Source organism: Lepisosteus oculatus, chromosome 10 (assembly GCF_040954835.1).
Source record: "Lepisosteus oculatus isolate fLepOcu1 chromosome 10, fLepOcu1.hap2, whole genome shotgun sequence".
In the NCBI taxonomy this organism is placed as follows: domain Eukaryota; kingdom Metazoa; phylum Chordata; class Actinopteri; order Semionotiformes; family Lepisosteidae; genus Lepisosteus; species Lepisosteus oculatus.
The window spans coordinates 32,392,838-32,412,783 of record NC_090705.1 but is presented as its reverse complement, the minus strand read 5'-3'; the positions used below and the strand labels follow the sequence as shown (position 1 = coordinate 32,412,783).

The following is a 19,946-nucleotide window of genomic DNA, read 5'->3' as shown; positions in this document are numbered from 1 at the left end:
CTGCACATCAGCAGAATGGCTTCCCACTGATAGTTGGTGTGTGGTGAGTGTTCTGGCGCACTATGGCTGCTGTCGCATCATCCAGGTGGATGCTGCACCTTTGTGCTGGTGGAGGGGATCCCCATTACCTGTAAGGTGCTTTGAGTGGAGTGTTCAGAAAAGCGCTATATAAGTGTAAGCGATTATTGTTATTGTTAATGGCAGTAGCTTGTCATCTACATGAAAATGATTGGTGTTCTTAAATGGCAACAGGGGTAACTTGCCGATATCTGTGAGATACAATTGCTACATTCTGTGGGTCAGAGAACCTCTGAAGGTGTATGAGAGAGGGATGGCATAGTCCTCTTGGTGGATCTGATGGAAGTCAATGTATGCAGAGGAATGCTACATAGTGTTACATGGTTTGAGTCAATTAGTGGAGTGGTGGAAGTGTGATGGTGTGGGGAGGAACCTTCATTAACACAAAAACCCCTGTGGTGCAGTTTGAGAGCACCCTTACTGCTCACTGACGCATTGACTTTTGAGTCAGTAGTTTCTCACTCCGGTAGGAATATCCAGCAGTAAAGTTTTCAGGATGATGTGAGACCATGTAGCGTTAAGGTTATAATAGCATATCTTCAAGAAAACAGTGTTGATGTCTTGCTGTGGTCCGCTTTTTCTCTGGATCGCAGTCCTACAGGACACTGTATGTGGGACTAACCGGTAAACACAATGAACAGGAGACAATCGTGACTAGACATTCTTTGCTAACTGCCTTCAGAGGTTGAACAGGACTATTTGGCAACGCTGCCAAACAGTGTTTTTTTAATGGTCAGGAAGGTCTTATTTGATGTTCTTACTTTGTTTTCATTTTGACAGCATCGTGTTTTACACTGGACAGGTACAGTATTGTGTGTTTGTGGCTTTCTTCTTGTTCACATTTCCTGTAATTTTCCTGTTAGATGTCCAAGTTGAAGCTATTTGACGAAAACCATTAAATCTGAGTGTTGCATTTCAGTTGTGCTGTAGTTAAACATTTTTTTTTGTTTCTCTTTATGCATAAAATAATGCTTGAAATGGTCAACCTAAAAAAAAAAGATGGGAAAGCAGAGTTGAGCAGCGGGTTGGATCACCTCTTAAAGCAATACCAGAATAACACTTGTCACACTGTATTATCACCACAACTACCCAGAGATACATAAGCCACCTCCTCTGCCCAGGAGTGTTGGGCCCAGGAAGATGCAGTTGCATATCTCCTTTTGATTGCAACATCTTCCATTTTGCATTGTTCCGTCTTTGTGAACCTTGCATTCAAGATGTACAGTAAAAGGCATATTTCAGTCCTGACATTCTTAAACATCGGTTCTATGATTTCTTCCTTTTTCTTTCTGTGAAGCACCTTAATGGTCTTTGTATGTTCATGGGGTTCTATCGAATGATAAAATGTAAGTATTGATCTGCCTCATTCACACTTTTTTGTGCCTTCCACTGAAATGTAACAATGTTTTTCCACTGACTTAGCTGCCTGTTCAATGACCTGTAGCTTTTGTAAAGTTGGTGCCCGTAGCCTAGAGGTTCACTGCTATGTTTTTTCTCGTAATGTTAATGTAACACTTTGAATGGTTTAAACCGCCAGAATAGTTTTTCGTATTAAGTGCTGCTCTTGCTTCAGAGATCTTCACTAGAAGAAAAATTGGTTGACCTTTTGCCAACTGCTCCTCTGGCTTGATTACGAGCTGTTAAATAATTTTTTTAAGGAAAACGAGAAAAAGGTCAAACGTGCAGTGTAAGCCTGATTAACAATAATTAAGGAGCACATCTCACGCTTTTGTCTGTTGTGCTGTCGTTGTATCAGCCATGGGGATCTCTGTTCAAATGGCAGTACCTTAAGTATAGTTTGCAATTTAAAATTTCCATTCAATGTAAAACACCCAAGAAGTATTTTTTTTGCGCAGGCACTATACACTTGTTTTCTTGGGCTTTGCCTTCTGTTATGGAGCAGCTGTCCCTCTGAGATGTCCTTGTTAGTTTTAGATATCTGGAGAAGGGTTTTAAGAATGAGTTAAAGAGAAACATAATTCACAATAACTGTAGAAGAACACTCTTCTGCATTCTGCACCCTCTTGACATTTTCTGCAACTATTTCTCTTCAATCATTCTTAAAGCCTAAGACAAGGACAGCTCAGAGCAGCAGCTGCTCTGTTACACCTGTATACTATACACCTGCTTAATTTCCTTCACAACTTCTACAATCTTTTTTTCAATCCTCCTACTTGGATATCACAGCTTTCCAACTGTCCAAATCTATAGTGGAATCATCAGTATAAATAAGGATAAGCTTTGGTCTTCCGGTACTCTGCAAATTAAATAACCCCAGATGAATCTTTCCCCTGTTGTCTGTGCTGGGCGCTAACCAGTGCCTACCGCCAGGGATTTGCAAACTAACCTTTCAAGAAGAACTTCATTTGAAAGCCATTTGAAAATCTGCATGTGCAATGCCATATGCAGCAGTTATTTGTTCAAATCCATGCTGGCATTTCCTTGGAACCCCGTTTCCATAAAAATGATCCTATACTTTAGTTCTAATCGTTTCCATAGTTTTACATGCAATTGAAAGTCAATACTATTGGTCTCTAAATTACTTGGTTTGGTTTTGGACACTACACAAGCAATTTTCCAATCAATGGATATTACCCCTGTCTTCTGCGATTGTTGGAAGCTAATGAATAACATATCTTGCTTCTTTAAGGTCAGTTGGGAGAATTAGTGCTTTTACCACTTTGGCTTTATTACTGTTTAATATTGAATTTGATCTTCAGTCAGTCTGGGGTACATTGTTGATTGTTTTTTAGTGATCACCTAAAATAAGTGTTTATTTCATACTTCAGCCATTTTTTTCCATTTTCTCTTTGTCATCTCAAATCGACTGTTTCTGTTGCTTTACTTTTGCTATTGTAATACTATTTTACAGTATCTGTATATTAATTTTCTCATTTAAAGTCCTTTTTGTCTTTGCTTTCCATTCAAAATATCTATTTTCTTCAACAGGATCTTGTTCTTTTAAAATATTTTTAGAAAGTGCTGACCTTTCTCTGATCTTTGTTTATGATAACACATTTCATTAGTCTTAATGAGTGCAACGCTTTAGTGTTTATCTCAGAAGGGAAGTGATCTTGTTAACACTTGTCGTCATTCTCTTTGCTTTAAACAGAAGTGTGAAGATTCAGAATCATTTAAAATGATTTAAATGTGGTGTTTCAAACCTACAGTAGTTCTTGAGGGTCTCCATCTAATCTATTCTCCCAGTTAGACAAATGTAAATGTATTTGAATTTTTCCTTACAGTTGATAGCTTAAATATGCAAGTGGATACCGCAGCCCACTAGTCAGATGATAAATACAAGTGTTATAAACTTAGGCCACTTAGTGTCACTCCTTTACTAAGTGCAACTGTAAGCTGATATGTTCACCTGCATTTCACACCAGGGTTAAAGGAAGCTAGAGGAAAACCTCACAAAAAAACACTTATAATTTATACTTGAAAGTGTTTTCAATACTTTGACTATTTATCGTGCGATGGTTAGTTCATTTGTGAAATTTGTCTATTGAATTTCCGAGCTTAGTGTTCATGTCCAGTGTATTTAATAAATAAATAAACAAACATAACATCGCTTTATTAACCCTTTACAATTTCTTGCATTAGGAATGATCTTTTCACATACCCCAGCTTGCTCTCCATGAGACACACAGACAGGGAGAGAGCCAGGGGTCAGAGCGCAGGGTCAGCCATTGTACAGCACCCCTGGAGCAGTTGGGGTTAAGGGCCTTGCTCAGGAGCCCAACGGAGTAGGATTCCTCTGCCGGCTGTGGGATTTGAGCCGGCAACCTTCCAGCCACAGGCGCAGATCCTTAGCCACAGAGCCACCACTCCGCCCCATTTGTAAGTAAGCCTAGTTTTTAAGGTTGCCATACCTTTATAAATGCTGAAATGATCAGTAAATGATGGGGGGGTGAAAGGAAGTACAAATAAATAAAATCCAATGCATTTTTCAGTATTTTATTCATAAAAACAGATTTTTGCGACAATTTATTAAAAATTGATCTCATGCAGTATAAGGGTACAAGAAAATGTTTGATAATTTACACTTATTTTATTTTGTGTTTTTTTTTTTAATTTTCTGAACAATTCCAGTCTATTATTTAAAGCATTGTATTGTGCACTAAACATCATTTTCAAAAAAGACACTAGTGGGGCACAGCCTCATGTACATGTTTGTTTTTTGTTCTGTTGCGGTATAAAAAAAAGAAACATTGAATAACTAGAGTAGTCTGTTTTATTTTTTTGTGAGGGGTACTCATGTTAGCAGAAAGTAAAAAAAGAAAAGTTCTATATGGGATACAAACTACAGTATCATTAAGACGTATAATGTACTGCATGTTATAAACTTAATAAACTGCACACAGTCAGTATTCACAGACAGGCAACAAACACACACGCTCACCTCCAACACTCCTATATTTCTGATATTTTTTTTGTCCTGCTATCTTAGAATAATATTTCTACAGAGAAATTAGTGTATACATTATATACAGTTATAGTCCTCTTTCTCTTAAGAGATGAAATGGCCTTATTTTCATGATGGACTCTCTAGGATTGTTTGTGTTAAGGAGGCAGGAAAAGATTAATTACACATGGCAGACTGTTTCAGAAGCACAAAACATACTGTATGTGCCAGTAACCACTTTCTAATGCTGGGACATCTCCCTCACCTATCTAGAGGACTGCACATTGTTTCGAAGTAAGATGTAGTATCTAAAATATATATTCATAAAAACTGATTTCATAGAAGTGGATTACAATTTGAATATTACTAAGCTGTGATGACTGTCAACATAGGATATTCCTGAGACTTTAAACTCGGGAAACTGTTTAGATAAAAATGCCTTTAGACACAGTCTGGTTATGAAAGCCACAAGTGTCCCATGCAATGGATTATTGCCAACTGAAAATAGATTCTTGAATTTTGTGATATATTACGATACACAGGACATGCTACTTCTGAAAGATTGTCATCTGTGAAGGTGTCTACAGGTCAATACACCGCACTGTGTCTCCTACAGTCAAATTGTGATTTATTTCCTTGTACCCACAGTGACTATTATGTAATGGAATGTATTGAAATTAATGGTTTTAATTAAATGATATAAAAACCATCTATGTATGTAAGTCACATACATTTTGTTGTTCTTCCAAATGTGTAATGTTTTGCAATTTCCTACATGAAAAATTCAGAGGAAATATGTTACTGTACTTAAAGATTTGAAAACTAAGTAGAAAAAATAGTTTTTTAAATGTTTAAAATCTTTGTAATATCTCCTTTAGAATATTCCCCAGTCAGAATAATAAACAATGGAAATGACTTGGACTTTTCAAGATTTTGTGCAATGTTACTGTTTGGCAACTGAAAACTGGTTGGTTTTGGACATTTCCCAGTGCAATATTTGATTAATCTTAACATGACATGCTCTGCCAATCATATTGAAAATTAAAGTTTTCTGTACATTTTTTAAACATAATTAAAACTCATTAACTTAGCTGGTAATTTTCTTGAGTTCTGGTGTAAAATGAAAAGCAGCCCATTACATTTGTAACACAAGAATAAGCACACACAGTGCTGTGATAGATTGATGGAGGTTATGAAACTGTGGCAGTTGTATGTACTGTAATATATTATAGAACTATCACTGTTTTTATTATACTATACAATAGATACAGATACTGTATATAAGAATGAGTTGCAGATAGCAGCTAGAAGATTGGAGCCATGATTTTGAGCCTAGTTAAACACAGGATAGTAAGTCTGGTAGTATTTTATGATAGAAATATTAATACATCTTTTTACCCTTTCAGGACAAAAAGGTCCACTACTCTGATTTTCTTCATGAATGTCATGTGTTGTTTTCTGGAAGGAGAAAATAATCACTTTACAAGTTATTAAGTTTATAAAAAGCAAAGAGTACTTACAGTGTGAGCCCTTTAATTACCACAGGTGGGTTTTGATTTTTTATTAGAGAAGGTTTGAGAATAAGTAATTTTTCTCCTTTCGGAAAACTGATTTTTTTAAACTAGGGAATTTTTTCTCTCAGTTTTATCAAGTCTGTATCTATGGACAACAGTACCTAGAAAATGCCTTCATAATGTCTGTGGAATTATCACAAAAACCAAGATGAGCATACCATTTCTCCTTCATTCCTGAGTGTCTGAAGAAGAGAGTGTCTTGTAAAGATTCTTCAACTGCATTAAATATTTAAAAATACTTTATCAAAAATCATTACTGTTGGATAAATCACCTTGATTTGAGATATTCAAAACCTTCTGCTTTCTCTCGTTTCCAGAAATGTTGGAATAATAAACAAAATTATATTTATTTTCTGAATCTGTTCAGTCAGATCCATCTTTTATTCCTTGGTAAAGCATGTAGGTGTCATAAAGCTCAAAATGCATCAACAACAGAACATCTTTGAAGAAGATTTTATATAACTTTATATGTTAGAAGCATGAAAAACAGTGTTTCTTTGTCTTTAATCATTTTGCGTGGAGGTTTTTGTAGAAGCACTTGAATGTAGCATATTTTAGTCATGAGGGTCTGGGAAGAACATTTATAGCTTAATTTTTTGTCTTTTTCTTCAAAAACATAATTATTTAGAAAAAATATTTTCCCTTAAATACATGAGATTTGAAGTTACCTGTTGGATATATGCCCTTGCTTTTGTGCAGAACCAGCAATTTTGATGATCTTCCCCAGGGTGCAAAGAAAATTCTCTCATAACATTAGCTAAGTATACTGTATATTGTCACTTTTTCTTAACTACTAATATTATTATAATGCTCATGATGTTTTAACTTATTGGCTCAAAAACAGGCACTTGATTACTCACAAATGTTTGTCCTACTGGTATGCGACATTGGTCGTTTACATTTAATTTTAAGAAATATTTAGAAATTCAGTACAGAAAGATGTTTTGTTCTTAATAGATATTTGTACCAACACCAAACCACCAGTAAACATACACGAAAAAAAGAAAACAAAATTGACCAGATTGTAATATATGTTGTACTACACAAATAATCTTGCAATGCTGTTATTTCCTGATAGCTGAATTGAAATTTGGGGTCACTGGCAAACAGACATTGCTTTCAACACGACAGGAATTGTTAAAATGTATTTTTTTTGTTATTGAAATGCTGAAAGTTTGTTCTACACTAAATCCAAGACAGCAAAGGCAAGAAAAAAAATGTAGCGAAAAAAGTGATTGAATAATATATCAACCTAAACATATGTACTGTATTGTTGGTTTTCACTTCACAGAATAGAATAGTTTTACAGTAAATGAGAGATATGAGCAGCACTAGTTAGTGAACACTCAATTTTCCCTTCACGTGTTAAATCAATACTTTCAACAAGATTAGACACTTGCATGTAGTCTGAAACATACAGAAATGTTGGGGGGTATTTATTTCTTGATTGCTTTAAGCATCTCGAATGGTACTGGGGAGGGGGGGGAGGGATATTGGCAAATTTTGAGATGTAACGCCCATACACCCAACTTTTAACCTTGTTTGTTTCTCGTACGCTTTATACACCCAACACAAAAGCGGTGAGAAACAGGAGCTCTGGGACCAACTCAGTCTCATCTCTGTAGAAACTATTCATCCACAGAGTTTTACACTTTAGAAAAGAGGTATGTGAATTGTGAATGCAAATGTGCCCTTGGCCACACAACTACATTTATGCTAGCTGCTCATCTCAAGCAACTTGGAGACCTGGCGTTTGTTCTGTTTCGGAAGACTGTCTTCAGTCTGTATTTCAGCAAGAGTCACTTTAAGTGAACCTCTGATTGGCAGTAATGCATACAGAAGTGGTATTTGTGTGTGTATATATATATGCACAGACACACAAACATATGTATATATATATCCTCCTCGTGGACTTCAGTGTTTCTTTGTCATTTAATAAAATGAATGTGGTATTTCTGGTAGACTTGTGGTGGAGACTGCAGTATTTGCTGCTCTTCAGGAATAGTTTGACAAGAAAGCTAGTCACAGTTTTTTTCCCCCATACATGAAAGCAGAAATGACCTTACTATAGGATCTCCACGACTACCTGAGGTTCCTATAAGAATGCTTTGTTTTTTATGTTTTTATTGGGAGGGGGGGGTGAGGGTGGCACAATCACAGAAACGTGGAAACAGTTTGTGCATACTGTATTACACCAGATGACACAAGAATTGACCCTTGATTAGAGTTTGACGTGCAGAAGCTGCAATAACTGTGGATTCAGAAGTCCCGATTATTTCAAGCGTGTGAGATACCGTTCAATTTCACAATCATTACATACCATGAGCCAATGCTTTTTGTATGCCTTAATAGAACCTGATCAGCTTCAGTCACTGTATATACAGTATCACACAAATTAATTACATAAGGTCTTCACTTTCAGCTTTTAGGATCTGAATATCTGATTGTTAGCCCCACAATAGTGCCAATTTTTTAGCGTACCCACAGTAAGTAGACTAGGTCTGCTATTTACAGATTCCACCGTGGCTTCTGTCACCCATATTTCAGGTCTGGAATCCGTCCTCTTTCTGCTTCCTTAACAAAACTCCAGGCATTTAGCATTTAGTAAAATACTCAAGTTTGACAAGTTCACACATGGCCAAGTATATGACAAAGGAAACAAACATAAAAAAAACCTTTAAGCAGATAAGGCTACAGGTCAGGATGGGTCCTCTTCCCCCTCCCCCGCTGCAGTTTGTCAGGAGACTGTGGGTCAGGACCCCCTGTGGCTGCTGGCCCTTGATGTCAGTCCCTCAGTGATTGGAGCATGTGTTGAGTTGAGAGTACTGGGTCGTGTACACAGTCCCTTTTTTGCTGACTACAATATCAGTCCAATAACGACAGGTAGCTTCTTCCTCGTTTTCTTGCCCTGCTGTGGTTCACAGGCCAGAGACCATGACCCTGTAGGATGGCGGCACATGTCTGTGCCGGGGACTGGCACTTGGGCTCACAGAAGGACTGGCACAGCTGGCATCCACCCCTCCTATGGAGGGCAAGTAGGCATGGTGCAAAATGGGCAGCTGCAAGGACAGTCGACGTTGTATGCTGAGAAAGGGAACAGAGACCCATACAGACAGGTTAGGAGAGTGCGTACAGAGGACGTCTTACGGTCTCAAATGTTGCAACTTTGAATCAATTTTTTTTCGGTCGGTGCGAGACAGGCTGTCTGGGGTGTGACGTTTTGACAGAGTACAACAACAAGACAAATTTCTAATGACTTTCCCATTTGAAATCCACAAGAGCAGGATGTTTTAATGTACAGTAAATGGTTCCTGTGGAGAAAGAATCAAAGCAGCTCACTTGGTTCGAATGCAAACAATCTTTTTTCCAAAGAGGGTAAGACCCTTTCTGCACAAAGTTAAAGCAAAAGTTATTTTGTCAGCAATACTCTTTGTTACTTTGTGGGATTCTGCCTTGGGAGCTCAGGAAATCGAAACCCGCAGAAAAGTGTTTACCTAAGAGAAGGCCGAGTGTTATTTTATATCTGACCATGAAAAATATTTCCCTTCAGTTGGATATCTTGGTTTTGTCAAGCAATGTAGGCTTCTAGTAATCTCAATAAAGTCTTCTCAAATGACTTAGCTTGGCTGAATGTTTGGCAGAAATCTGCTTCAGACATGACCACTGGTGACAATTACACAGTGCCTTGCAAAAATCTTCACACCCTAATTTAGCAAAAGGGGGAATACTTATGCAGTCATAGTGCAGTTAGTGTTTGGTGGCATTTAATTTTGTTCACATCTAAAACTGTTCAGGCTTAGTGTTCAGGTTTTGTTTTATTATAATTAAAAAAAAATGAACATTAAAAATATTATACGTAATTTGTAATTCAATAAAATGGGACATAAGTTGGCCCCATCTTCCAGAAATACGCCTACCTGTAATAAACATTATGACAGTAAAGCAATCACAGTGTTAGTGAAGTACAGTTTATAACAGTAACAGTAAATCCATCTACTTTCTAACTGCTCTATCCAATACAGGGACACAAGGGAACTGGAGTCTTTCCCAGAAAGCAATGGGAGCCATGCAGGATATACCCAGGTTGGGACGCCAGCCCTTCAAAGGGCACACAATGACAGAAGCCAACCAATTAACCTACAGTACCAGTATGTCTTTGGAAGGTGGGAGGAGACCCACATGAACAGAAGGAGAACATACAAACTCTGCGCAGAAAGCACCCCAGGTCCAGAATTGAACCCAGGGCTCCAGTGTTGTGAGACACCAATACAAACTACTGTGCTACTATGCTGCCTACTTCAATAAATCAACATTTGCAATATCAGATTGAATCATTAAATTCCATGTGAAAACATATGCTTGACAAACATAAGTTTGACAAACCATTGATATACTAAGGCTTTTCTCTACACTCGCAGAATTTGTAATTAAAAGAAAGCCGAACCATGTGCTCGTCTGCTTTGAGACTCCTGTATATACACTTCTGTGCAAACACACTTCTCTCCTGCTTTAATGTTAATTTATGTGAAATTGACCTTTAAAAAAGCAATAATCTTCGATCTTTCCATAAATCCTTGTTTTTGGTTTTTCTATTGCAAACTGTTTTTACAGGACTAAATCTAGATTAGATACTCCCTCATATGAAGTATTTGCTCTGAATCCTGCATTCTGTGCTGTTTCCCGATATGTAAATACAAAAAGCACTCTAAAATATCCTAACTCCATGAATGGTGGATACGTAACTATAAACTGGCAGTGAAAAAAAAAAAATATGTGAAAGTACAGATAGGCAGAGGTTTCTAACTAAAGTTGGTTAAACTGATGACTACCTCACTTCAAATCAGTTATATACTCAAAGAATATCAAAAGGTACGATACTAATACAGTAATATTAACAAACAAATGTAAATTAAAAATATACAATTCCCTAGATATTTACCATTTGCTTGCAGATGAGCAGTGCTAAAAATCTATTCTGGGTCTGTGGATCAGCACAATACACACCTTATTTTTGTACGGCAGCTCACAGATCTCTCTGGCAAACCAATTAAAATCCATTTATGTAAAATTAAATGAGAAAATATACAAATATTTGAAGGAATGTTTTGATGAGAGAGCTTCGCTTGCAATGATGTGGAAGCAACATTTCCAGAAACAAGTTTTTTTTTGTTTGGCTGTTTGGGAACAAACAATATTTACTGTCTTTGCTTATTTTAGCATTGAGGCTAACACAGACATTGAGGTATCGCAGCTCTTGGAATCATTTTAACATAAAGATAGCAATAAATTTGTGAATCGAGAACGATTTTATGCACCATTTTTATCTGGATTTCAGTATGCACACAGGTGTACAGTACAGCTAAAACACAAATTCATGTTGTTCCTTTTCAATTCAGGGTTGTGTTCCAGTAACTTCCTTTCTATTTAATGTGTTTGCATTTATGCTGTTTCATGAGTTTTGCCCTGTCAGGTCTTTACTTTAAAGTCCGATTCTTTCCTTAGAAGCTGTGGAGGAACACTTTAAAAATAAAACCAGTTTTATAAAAGGCAGAGAAGACTTTTGTGGAAATCATCTCTCAGTGAAATGTGGTAAGATTCACTACAACCTTAGATGATTACTGAACAGAAAGGATATTAAGTACTGTATGTGCTTTTTTAAAATCAAATTATTATTTATTTTGAAAAGGCTAGAACAACACAGGACACTTTACAGAAAATACAGGAATGGCTCATATTCTATTTTTACCACTTGATTTCCTATCATTTCCTCAAATCCTTGTTTCTATGTTGTTCCCACCAACGGCAGGTTTTTACTTTATTAGTCTATTAATGAATTTTCAATTCTTTCCAATATTGAAAATACTCAATACTCCATGTATTGGATAATTTCTCCTTGATCTTCTCTGTTCAGGACAAAGGTGATTCAGCTCTTTAAATGTGTTTGTAAGATGTCACCCCAAACTAAACGTGAGCTGGACCCACTTATACAAATGTTATCTTTATTGTAAAATTGGTTAATAAGCTTTCTGGGCTGTTTTGGTTAAACAGTAATAGGTAGAGGCTGTAAAAGTCAAAAAAAGTTATTTAAATTAACCAAAAATATTCTGTAAAAATTGCAAGGATTTCAGTCTGTAATGTAATAAACCCCATTACACCCAATGGGGTAATCATATCGATTAACAGGGTGCACCACATTGATTGCCAGCATGCTCTATTAGGTTGGCCCTATACTGTGCTGCTTTTCATGTGTTCAAATATTCATGCTAAGGGAATTGCTCTGGGAACTCCTCCACTCCACTCTCAGTCTATTTTAAGGCTTCTTCAATAGTTACAATATAAATCACTGGTTATATAAGCACTCTCTGAGCTCATTTATGTTAAAGTGAGACCATTCTCGATGATGTGTGAAAACTCATCTCTTACATACAAGTAAAGAGACACCCTTTCTCTCATGAACTCTAAAAAAACACATTAATTCTCTGCAATTTTAAAGAAAACGTTGGAAATACAAGAGCATTTTGCAGAAGTGACTACTCATTTTTGCAAGAAACTTGCATTGTCTGGGTGAGGTTATTAGTTTTTAGCACTTCTTCAGAGCACTGGTGTAAAATCAGGGTAAGGGAGAGAATTGGTTGTTGTGGTGGTATGGATGAATATTGATTATTCACAAGAAATTGCTAAGGAGGCATGAACAGGGTTAGTCTGCGGTGGCTGGATTGGCTATTATGGAGTGGTGATCCTAAATTCCTACTTAAAAAAACAGTATCTCATCATTTATACATATCTCCATGTATCTAATAATGGGAATATCATTTTAACTTGGATGATCAGGGGATGAGGCCATTTTAGCTGTTGACAGAAGCTGCTTGGTTCCAAAATGGCTGACAGGGACATGACAAATGTTTGGAGTTTGATATTAGTTAAATATTTTCTTTGTTGTAGCTCTTGTTTGTATTCAGTTTTCCCGTATTTGATTCAGGCCTATATACCATAAGCAATATTGCTTGGGAAACATTGCTAACACAAAAAGAACTCTTGTGAAATTGAGGTGAACTCCCAAATGATATTTGACAGTTTGAAGTTCTGTGTGTTTAGAAAACAAAAGCAGAAAGTGTAAAGGAGCAGCTGTCTCTCTGAACTTGCCCCATTTGCAGTGGGGAAATAGGTCTGTGCATCTACATGGCAGTTAAGTGCAAGCATTTGCACGATGTTGCCACAGATCAACATAATGGATGTACCGTCACGATACAGTATGTCCCTGTGGTTATTAGCTAGGTTAGATCAGTCCCTCAATTCTCAGAGTCTCCCCGATTACTTGTTTAAGTGGATAGAGTCGGCACTTAAGTGAGCACTGAAGTTTTTGTGCTTGCTTGTTGACGTAGTTGGTTAGACTAGTTTCTTGGTTAGGGGTTATTAGTACAATAGTGCAAACTGTTAGTAGCAGAAGCACTCATAGTGCTGCTAACAGATACTGTACTCCATGGCTTAAGGAGAGACTATATTTTCCCAGAGGTTTGATGGAATGGGTTATGGATATTTTTAGTTGGGCATTAAACATGTGAGGGAAGAAGACCCTGGGTTGCTCACTTTCCAGGGAACTGGTTTGCCGAATTGGGAAAGGAGGTGGGAACTGTTAGGTGAAAGTCGCATCAGCAGTCGCTCAAGTGGGCCTGACGGTTCCCCATTAGGTTTTGACAAAGCGAAAACCAGGTAAGAGAGCAAAGAAAATTCCGGCAAACTGACTTCTGCAATGTCAAGGATGCCATGGTTGCTTACAGGGAGGTGCTCCTGGCTAATCTGCTGGGAAGGTGAAAACTAAAAGGAGTTAAAGAAGTACTAAGTGAGAAAAGTATGGAGAAGAGTTTTCTCTTCCATAAAAGGAGATGAATGTATTCATTACAAATACTAGAGCCATCACTGCTTCAGGTCCTCCTGTAACGTACACTAGCACTGGTAAAAAGGGAAGCAGTAGCAAGGAGAATTACAGAAACGAAATGCAGTTAGCAACACACCGGTGAATGAGCAGGTGCCCTGCCACAAAAGAAGAGTACATCAGTCATTCTCAGTTACCTGTCATCATGAAGGTAAATAAAGAGCTTTATATTCATTGGAAGAAACATTCCTAGATGCATTTATGTAATTCAAATAGTGTTATTGAGAAAAATCCTATAATGGACCTTATGTGTATTTTTTTACCAGAACTTTTAGGAACATCAATCAGAAATCTTGTAAAAGAAGTCTCTCTCCTGGCAAGAATTGACGAATATGATGAAATTGAGCACAACACACACAGGACTCCAACTCTTAAGGCACATGATATGTACATACATAAAAACCAGTTTCCTAATTTAACAATCCAAGGTGAATCTGGACACCATTCATGAATGTACATGCAAAAACAAACAAAAAATAATAATGATAGTAGCAGAAGTATCTGCTGTTAAAGAACAGTTTGGAAAATATCCCTTTTTTCAGATGGTGGTGGTATAAAAATAGGATATTCTAAAAGCTACTTACTGTTCTGGTGAATTGATGTCTTCTAAAGGACCTTTGTTTGTTCTGGAAGGATCCACGGAGCCCCACTGTGCTTGTGGCTTCTGTTCATGGTGATTTTTCAAGATGGATTTGTCCCCTTCTGCATAGACACAAGATGAATTTTACATTTCAAGCGCCTTGCTAGTCTAATTGTAATTGTGCAATACCACCCCATTAACCTAACATTTTCACTAGTTTCACAGATACGTAGAACATAGAATGATGACTATTTCAGAAATTGGGCTAAGATAACTTAGAGTTACAATGTTAACAAAGGTTAGAAAAATCAACGTCAAATGTTATCAGATCGCTTGAATCAAGACAATAACAGGTGAAAAGGTCACAATACAGCCTCAAGAAGGATTACATAAATGATCAGCATCCTTCTGGAGTCAGGTGCTATTGTCAAGCCCTATCTTCAAATTAAAGCTTAAAATGAAACAATGTTTTCTTAATGAAATGCTGTCCTATTTTACGCTTGTTTTAAGCAGATCCCCACAAAAGTCACCGAAGCTTTAAACATTAAAGACCATTAACAGCTTTTAATTCCTTTCTAGGTATGGAATCAATGTGTCCTTGATGAATTTAGTGCTTCTTAGAGGGTTTTGGAAGGTGCAAATCCTATATAAATTAGAGTTGTAAATACATTGGTACCTACAAAACAATTTAATTGTCTGTCATTCCAAGATAATTTAGAGACCTTTCCAGCAGAGACAAAAGTTGTGAAAATAAGGAATTTTACATTTTCACATACTTATAATGTACTTATAATGGAATACTGTCACACTGTGTGTCAAATACCAGCTTGAGCTAGAAGTCAAAGAGCTAATATTAAAACAATTACATCAATTTTACATTAACAACATGTACCAACCCAGGACAGGATATTTCAGGAAAATATTGAACATGTCTGTTAATGGGCATAAATGTGAAACCGAGCTCAATCAATTTGCCAAAGCAAGTGAGAGTGTGACTTTTTAAAACGCAAACTAATTGGAAACTGTGTACAGGAAAATGAGTCCTTCTCTCTTCCGATTGCATCTTGAATAAGATTTAATATTGGCTTGTCACTACAGCAGGGAAATTTTCTTCAAAGACAAGTTTCTGCTTGTCTTGACAGGGTGCGATAAGACTGTTTGATGTATCTTGGCAGGAAATTAAATGAACAATGGTATAAATGCTTTACGAAGCTGCTAATCATTTGCCCCTGAAAAATGTGACAGTGTTTGACTCCTGAAGAGAGACCCGTCATGGCTCCTGCTGATGGCTTTCACAGTGGCAAGTGTTAATACCAGGCTAAGCCTTGGAGCTGAGGGGAACCTGCCTTTAATCCTGACAGGTTTTATTGACTCACCTAACTGAAAGGGAAACTAACACAAATTGTCAAAAGTACAGGACCCTAAAAGCTTTCCAGGTATGGGCCAAAGTATCTACCTGAAAAGGTCTGTGTAATGTCAGCTTTCAAAATTAGAATTGACCATTTTTACACACTGCTAAGATAATGTAAACATAATCAGAAGCTGCAATATATGTACTGTATGTTATGAGCATCAACAATTTACACAAAGCCTCCACTATGATTTTCTAGTATCCTAAGAACTTTGACAGCTATTAATACAGTGTTTGGACATAAAGAAGTGCATAATATTAAAATTACGGGGCGGAGCGGATGCTCTGTGGCTCAGGATCTGCGCCTGTGGTTGGAAGGTTGCCGGTTCAAATCCCACAACTGGTAGAGGAATCCTACTCTGTTGGGCCCCTGAGCAAGGCCCTTGACCCCAACTGCTAGGGGTGCCACAATGGCTGACCCTGCGCTCTGACCCCAAGATTCTCTCCCTGTGTCTGTGTGTCTCATGGAGAGCAAGCTGGGGTATGTGAAAATATAATTCCTAATGCAAGAAATTGTAAAGGGTTATTAAAGTGATATTATTATTATTATAATAACATACCATGACATGAGTAAGAAAAAAAAATAACATCAGGGTTTAACTGACATATATCATCATTTAGGGGAGGGGAAGGTTTCACATCTTTTGCTATTTTGTTCTGTTTTATGATTACGTCAAACCAAAAGCAGGACACAGAATTTTACTGACAAGTCTTCGCTTAGGAAATGTCAAAGCTCAATCAGTGGGAACGATTCCAGATTCCCAAATGGAAAGTGTCTCCCACCTTCATCACCTCCAACCATTCCTGCCATTTCCATTTGATGATAACACAATGTAAAAAAATACAAACCTGACATTATAGCAAAAAATAAAACAAAAAGAGTTTTGGAAAGGTCAAAAAAGGTGGAAAGGTCAAGGATATACAGTAACTGATGTTAACAGAGAAAATAAATTATTGATGGTCAATTTCTGACTCCAGTATTTTCTGTTTATCAGCGTAGCTTTTCTGTATTCTGAAGCATTCCAAAAAAGACCTGTATCATATTCGTCTTGTGGAGCCACCAGCAAAAGATTCTGTATTATTTTTCAGAATGTATTTGTTCAAACTTTTTCAAACTACACAAATCCACAAATTTCATGAATATTTTCACACTCTCCCAACTAGGAGGAATCACTTTAATTGATATCATAACTCGCATAGTCCATGAAGCCATTCCTTTTGGAAAAGAACTGATTCTCATTCTCATTCCTCTTTTTGTGGATAGACCTCTATCAAAGTTATTCACAAGTACTAATGGACACAATTAAAGTAATGCAAAAGACCTAAGGATACCATTACACTACGTAATGTATTTTTAAAAAAGATGTGGCTAAGAAATTAGCAATACAGGACTCAGAAACACAGTTCCTTCTATATTTTTATATTAATACAAAACTCACAAAATTGACAAGACACTTAAGATCAACCCTAAACAATCACTAAAACATTTTCAATTATATCATGACAGAGAAAGTCAATTTGACAAGGGGACAACTCAGCAAGGAAATCAAGGAGACCTTGAAAAAAATGTTTTGGCCATAAATATTTGACAATAAGCTGAAACTACCCCGTTTCGGAGACATGCTGTTATCAAATTAAGCTGTGACTTTGCTAAGTTACCACATCCTACATTATATAAATGACGTTTTAACCTTCAATGAAGATGCAGTTTGACATATGTTCTCCACAGCCTGTTGGACAGCTTCCAGATAGAGTAAATATGAAGCAGCAAGGCAGGGCAACTTAAAAGACAGGGAAACTATCTCCCTAGTGACCTGCTTTTTCATTGCGTTTGACTTAAGCCTTCCTCAGTCACACGCAGATCCGTACACATCAGACATTGGTCACAGACGCTTAATGCCAAGCTCTCATTTTAATTTGTCCTGTTTCAGTTCAGCACGGATATCCTGCCTGAGGTACCCTTTCAACCTGTTTTTTTTCTTTTCTGCAATTCTCTTTCGTTTGCCTCGCACTGAAACTCGCAGCAATATAAAGAGCAGTGTGTCTGTACATAGTAAATAATTAAAAGTTGCACTTTGTTCAGTGGGATGCTCTGGGCTGGAAAGCAGTAGGCAGCACCAGCATGAACTCTCCTCTCCAACAGGGCTATAGCCTGCTAATTATTTTCCATTTCCTCCAGTGCACCACACTCTCTTTTTATGTCCAGCAGTGACAGAAATATAATACACAAACACTGATAAATGATGAATGTTTGAGTGAGCAAGAGGAAATGCCCCTAAGGTTTACAGTGCTTTTAAATGCCACATAGGTTATCTGGCACAGGGTTTCGTAGTTTCTGTGCTCTCTATCACTTTAGTAATCTCCTCCCTCCGGAACAGGTGCTTTCTTAATTTCATAGCACATAGTGAGTGACTCGTGGAGCAACGCTTTATTTTAAAGAGCCTCTTTATGATGAATATATCGATGCATCAACAACAAAGGACACAGGGGCAAAATGTCAATCTCACAGCCATGGGTGTCTTGTCACCTAGAATGTTTACTGCATATTGAAGCGAACACAAAAAAACCCGCAAAAAGAATTATGCTCAAGCTTTTTAACAAAAGCTCTCTAATAAGACATCATTTAGAATATTGCGTTCAGTTTCAGGTACCATGAACAAAAATTGTAATCTTCAAGAGTTCAAAGAATAACTAAAAGAATTATTCTTGATTTCAGGGAATTGCCACATTAGTATGGGCAAGACAAGACACAGTATGTATGAGAGGAGAGTTTAGCCAATGCATAAAATCTTCAGTCTTAAGTTGTTCCCTGGAAACTATTTAAGACTCAGTAACCTAACAAGAGTATAGGGTCACAAATGGAAACTGAAAGTAATTCCTTGCATTTGTATGATACTTTTCCTCTGAGTGCCCCAAACTATCTTATGTATAGTAGGGAACCATATTCGTTCACTATTGAACCTCCGAAGTTACACTGAGGTCTGCCCCAGCAATCTCATTACATAAAGTGAAGTGGACAACGTTGTTTCACTTGTTGAATTAAAGGGGAACTGCATGTAGACTGAACTGCACAAGCCCAAAGTGAAATATGGATTATTCAGAATTAGGCAGGACAGTGAGTTTAACACCCATCCTCATAGAAACAGTGCCATAGGACCACGTAGTCATAACCTCAGTTTAACATTTCACCTGAAGGCTAGCTACATATTTTAAAATGGTGTTAGCAGGCAGATGCCTTGTCACACAATTTCTTAAGAAGCAAAAGACATACAGTAAGTACTCAAGGACTCGTTTTACTATGTACAGTATGGCATGTTGTTGTGAAGATGTTCAAAGTAATTATCGGAATAAATGAGAATATTTACACAAGTCTACTAAATAATTCCTGCTTAGATACACAATCTGTACTGGATAATACCACTAAAGCTTACATTAATTGAAATCATATCTTTTTCTTTCCAAATATCATTGGACAGTAGACAAGAGCTTTGAAAATCCAAGATTTGTTGTGCATAAAGTAGGTGTCTTGTTATATTGTACAGCGTTTGATGTTTCCAGAGAAATCCATGCCCTATTGTAACGTATTTCTTGTAAAGACCTTGTATTTGAATGCCCCCACAATATTTCTCTTTCAACAAATGACAGATTTACAAATGCCGTCATGACACCCAGGGGATTGGACCAGCACAGACTTTAAATTAATAACGTGATGGTGTTTGAACACCATCTGGCTGTGAATGATAGAATAACTGTATTGGTGCTTTCTACCTCTATAGTTCAGAAATTGATTCAGAAAAAAAGATTGGTTGATTGAGAAGAAGCAGCTTTATTAATTTCTCCTTTACCAGTAGGGCTCCTCTTTGAAGTCACCATCATTCCGAAGAAAAGACTAAGAAGGATAAGCTTCCTCTTTAACAGCACAATCACCTCCTTGCCTTTGTTTAAAATTCATCCAGTCTCATATC

The 19,946-nt window shown here is 37.1% G+C and overlaps 1 protein-coding gene across 2 annotated transcripts in view; it reads right to left on the bottom strand.

The window, feature by feature from the left end:
* Positions 1–3,953: 3,953 nt before the first annotated feature.
* gabbr2 (gamma-aminobutyric acid (GABA) B receptor, 2) overlaps positions 3,954–19,946 on the bottom strand; it is a 341,109-nt gene continuing 325,116 nt past the window's right edge. For both annotated transcript variants that reach the window (XM_006635781.3, XM_015357533.2), the window contains exons 18-19: positions 14,575–14,692; positions 3,954–9,141 (exon numbers count right to left, since the gene is read on the bottom strand). In XM_006635781.3, coding sequence (XP_006635844.1) covers positions 8,976–9,141; positions 14,575–14,692 — 284 coding nt within the window. In that variant the 3' untranslated portion in view covers positions 3,954–8,975. The remainder of the gene's footprint in view (positions 9,142–14,574; positions 14,693–19,946) is intronic.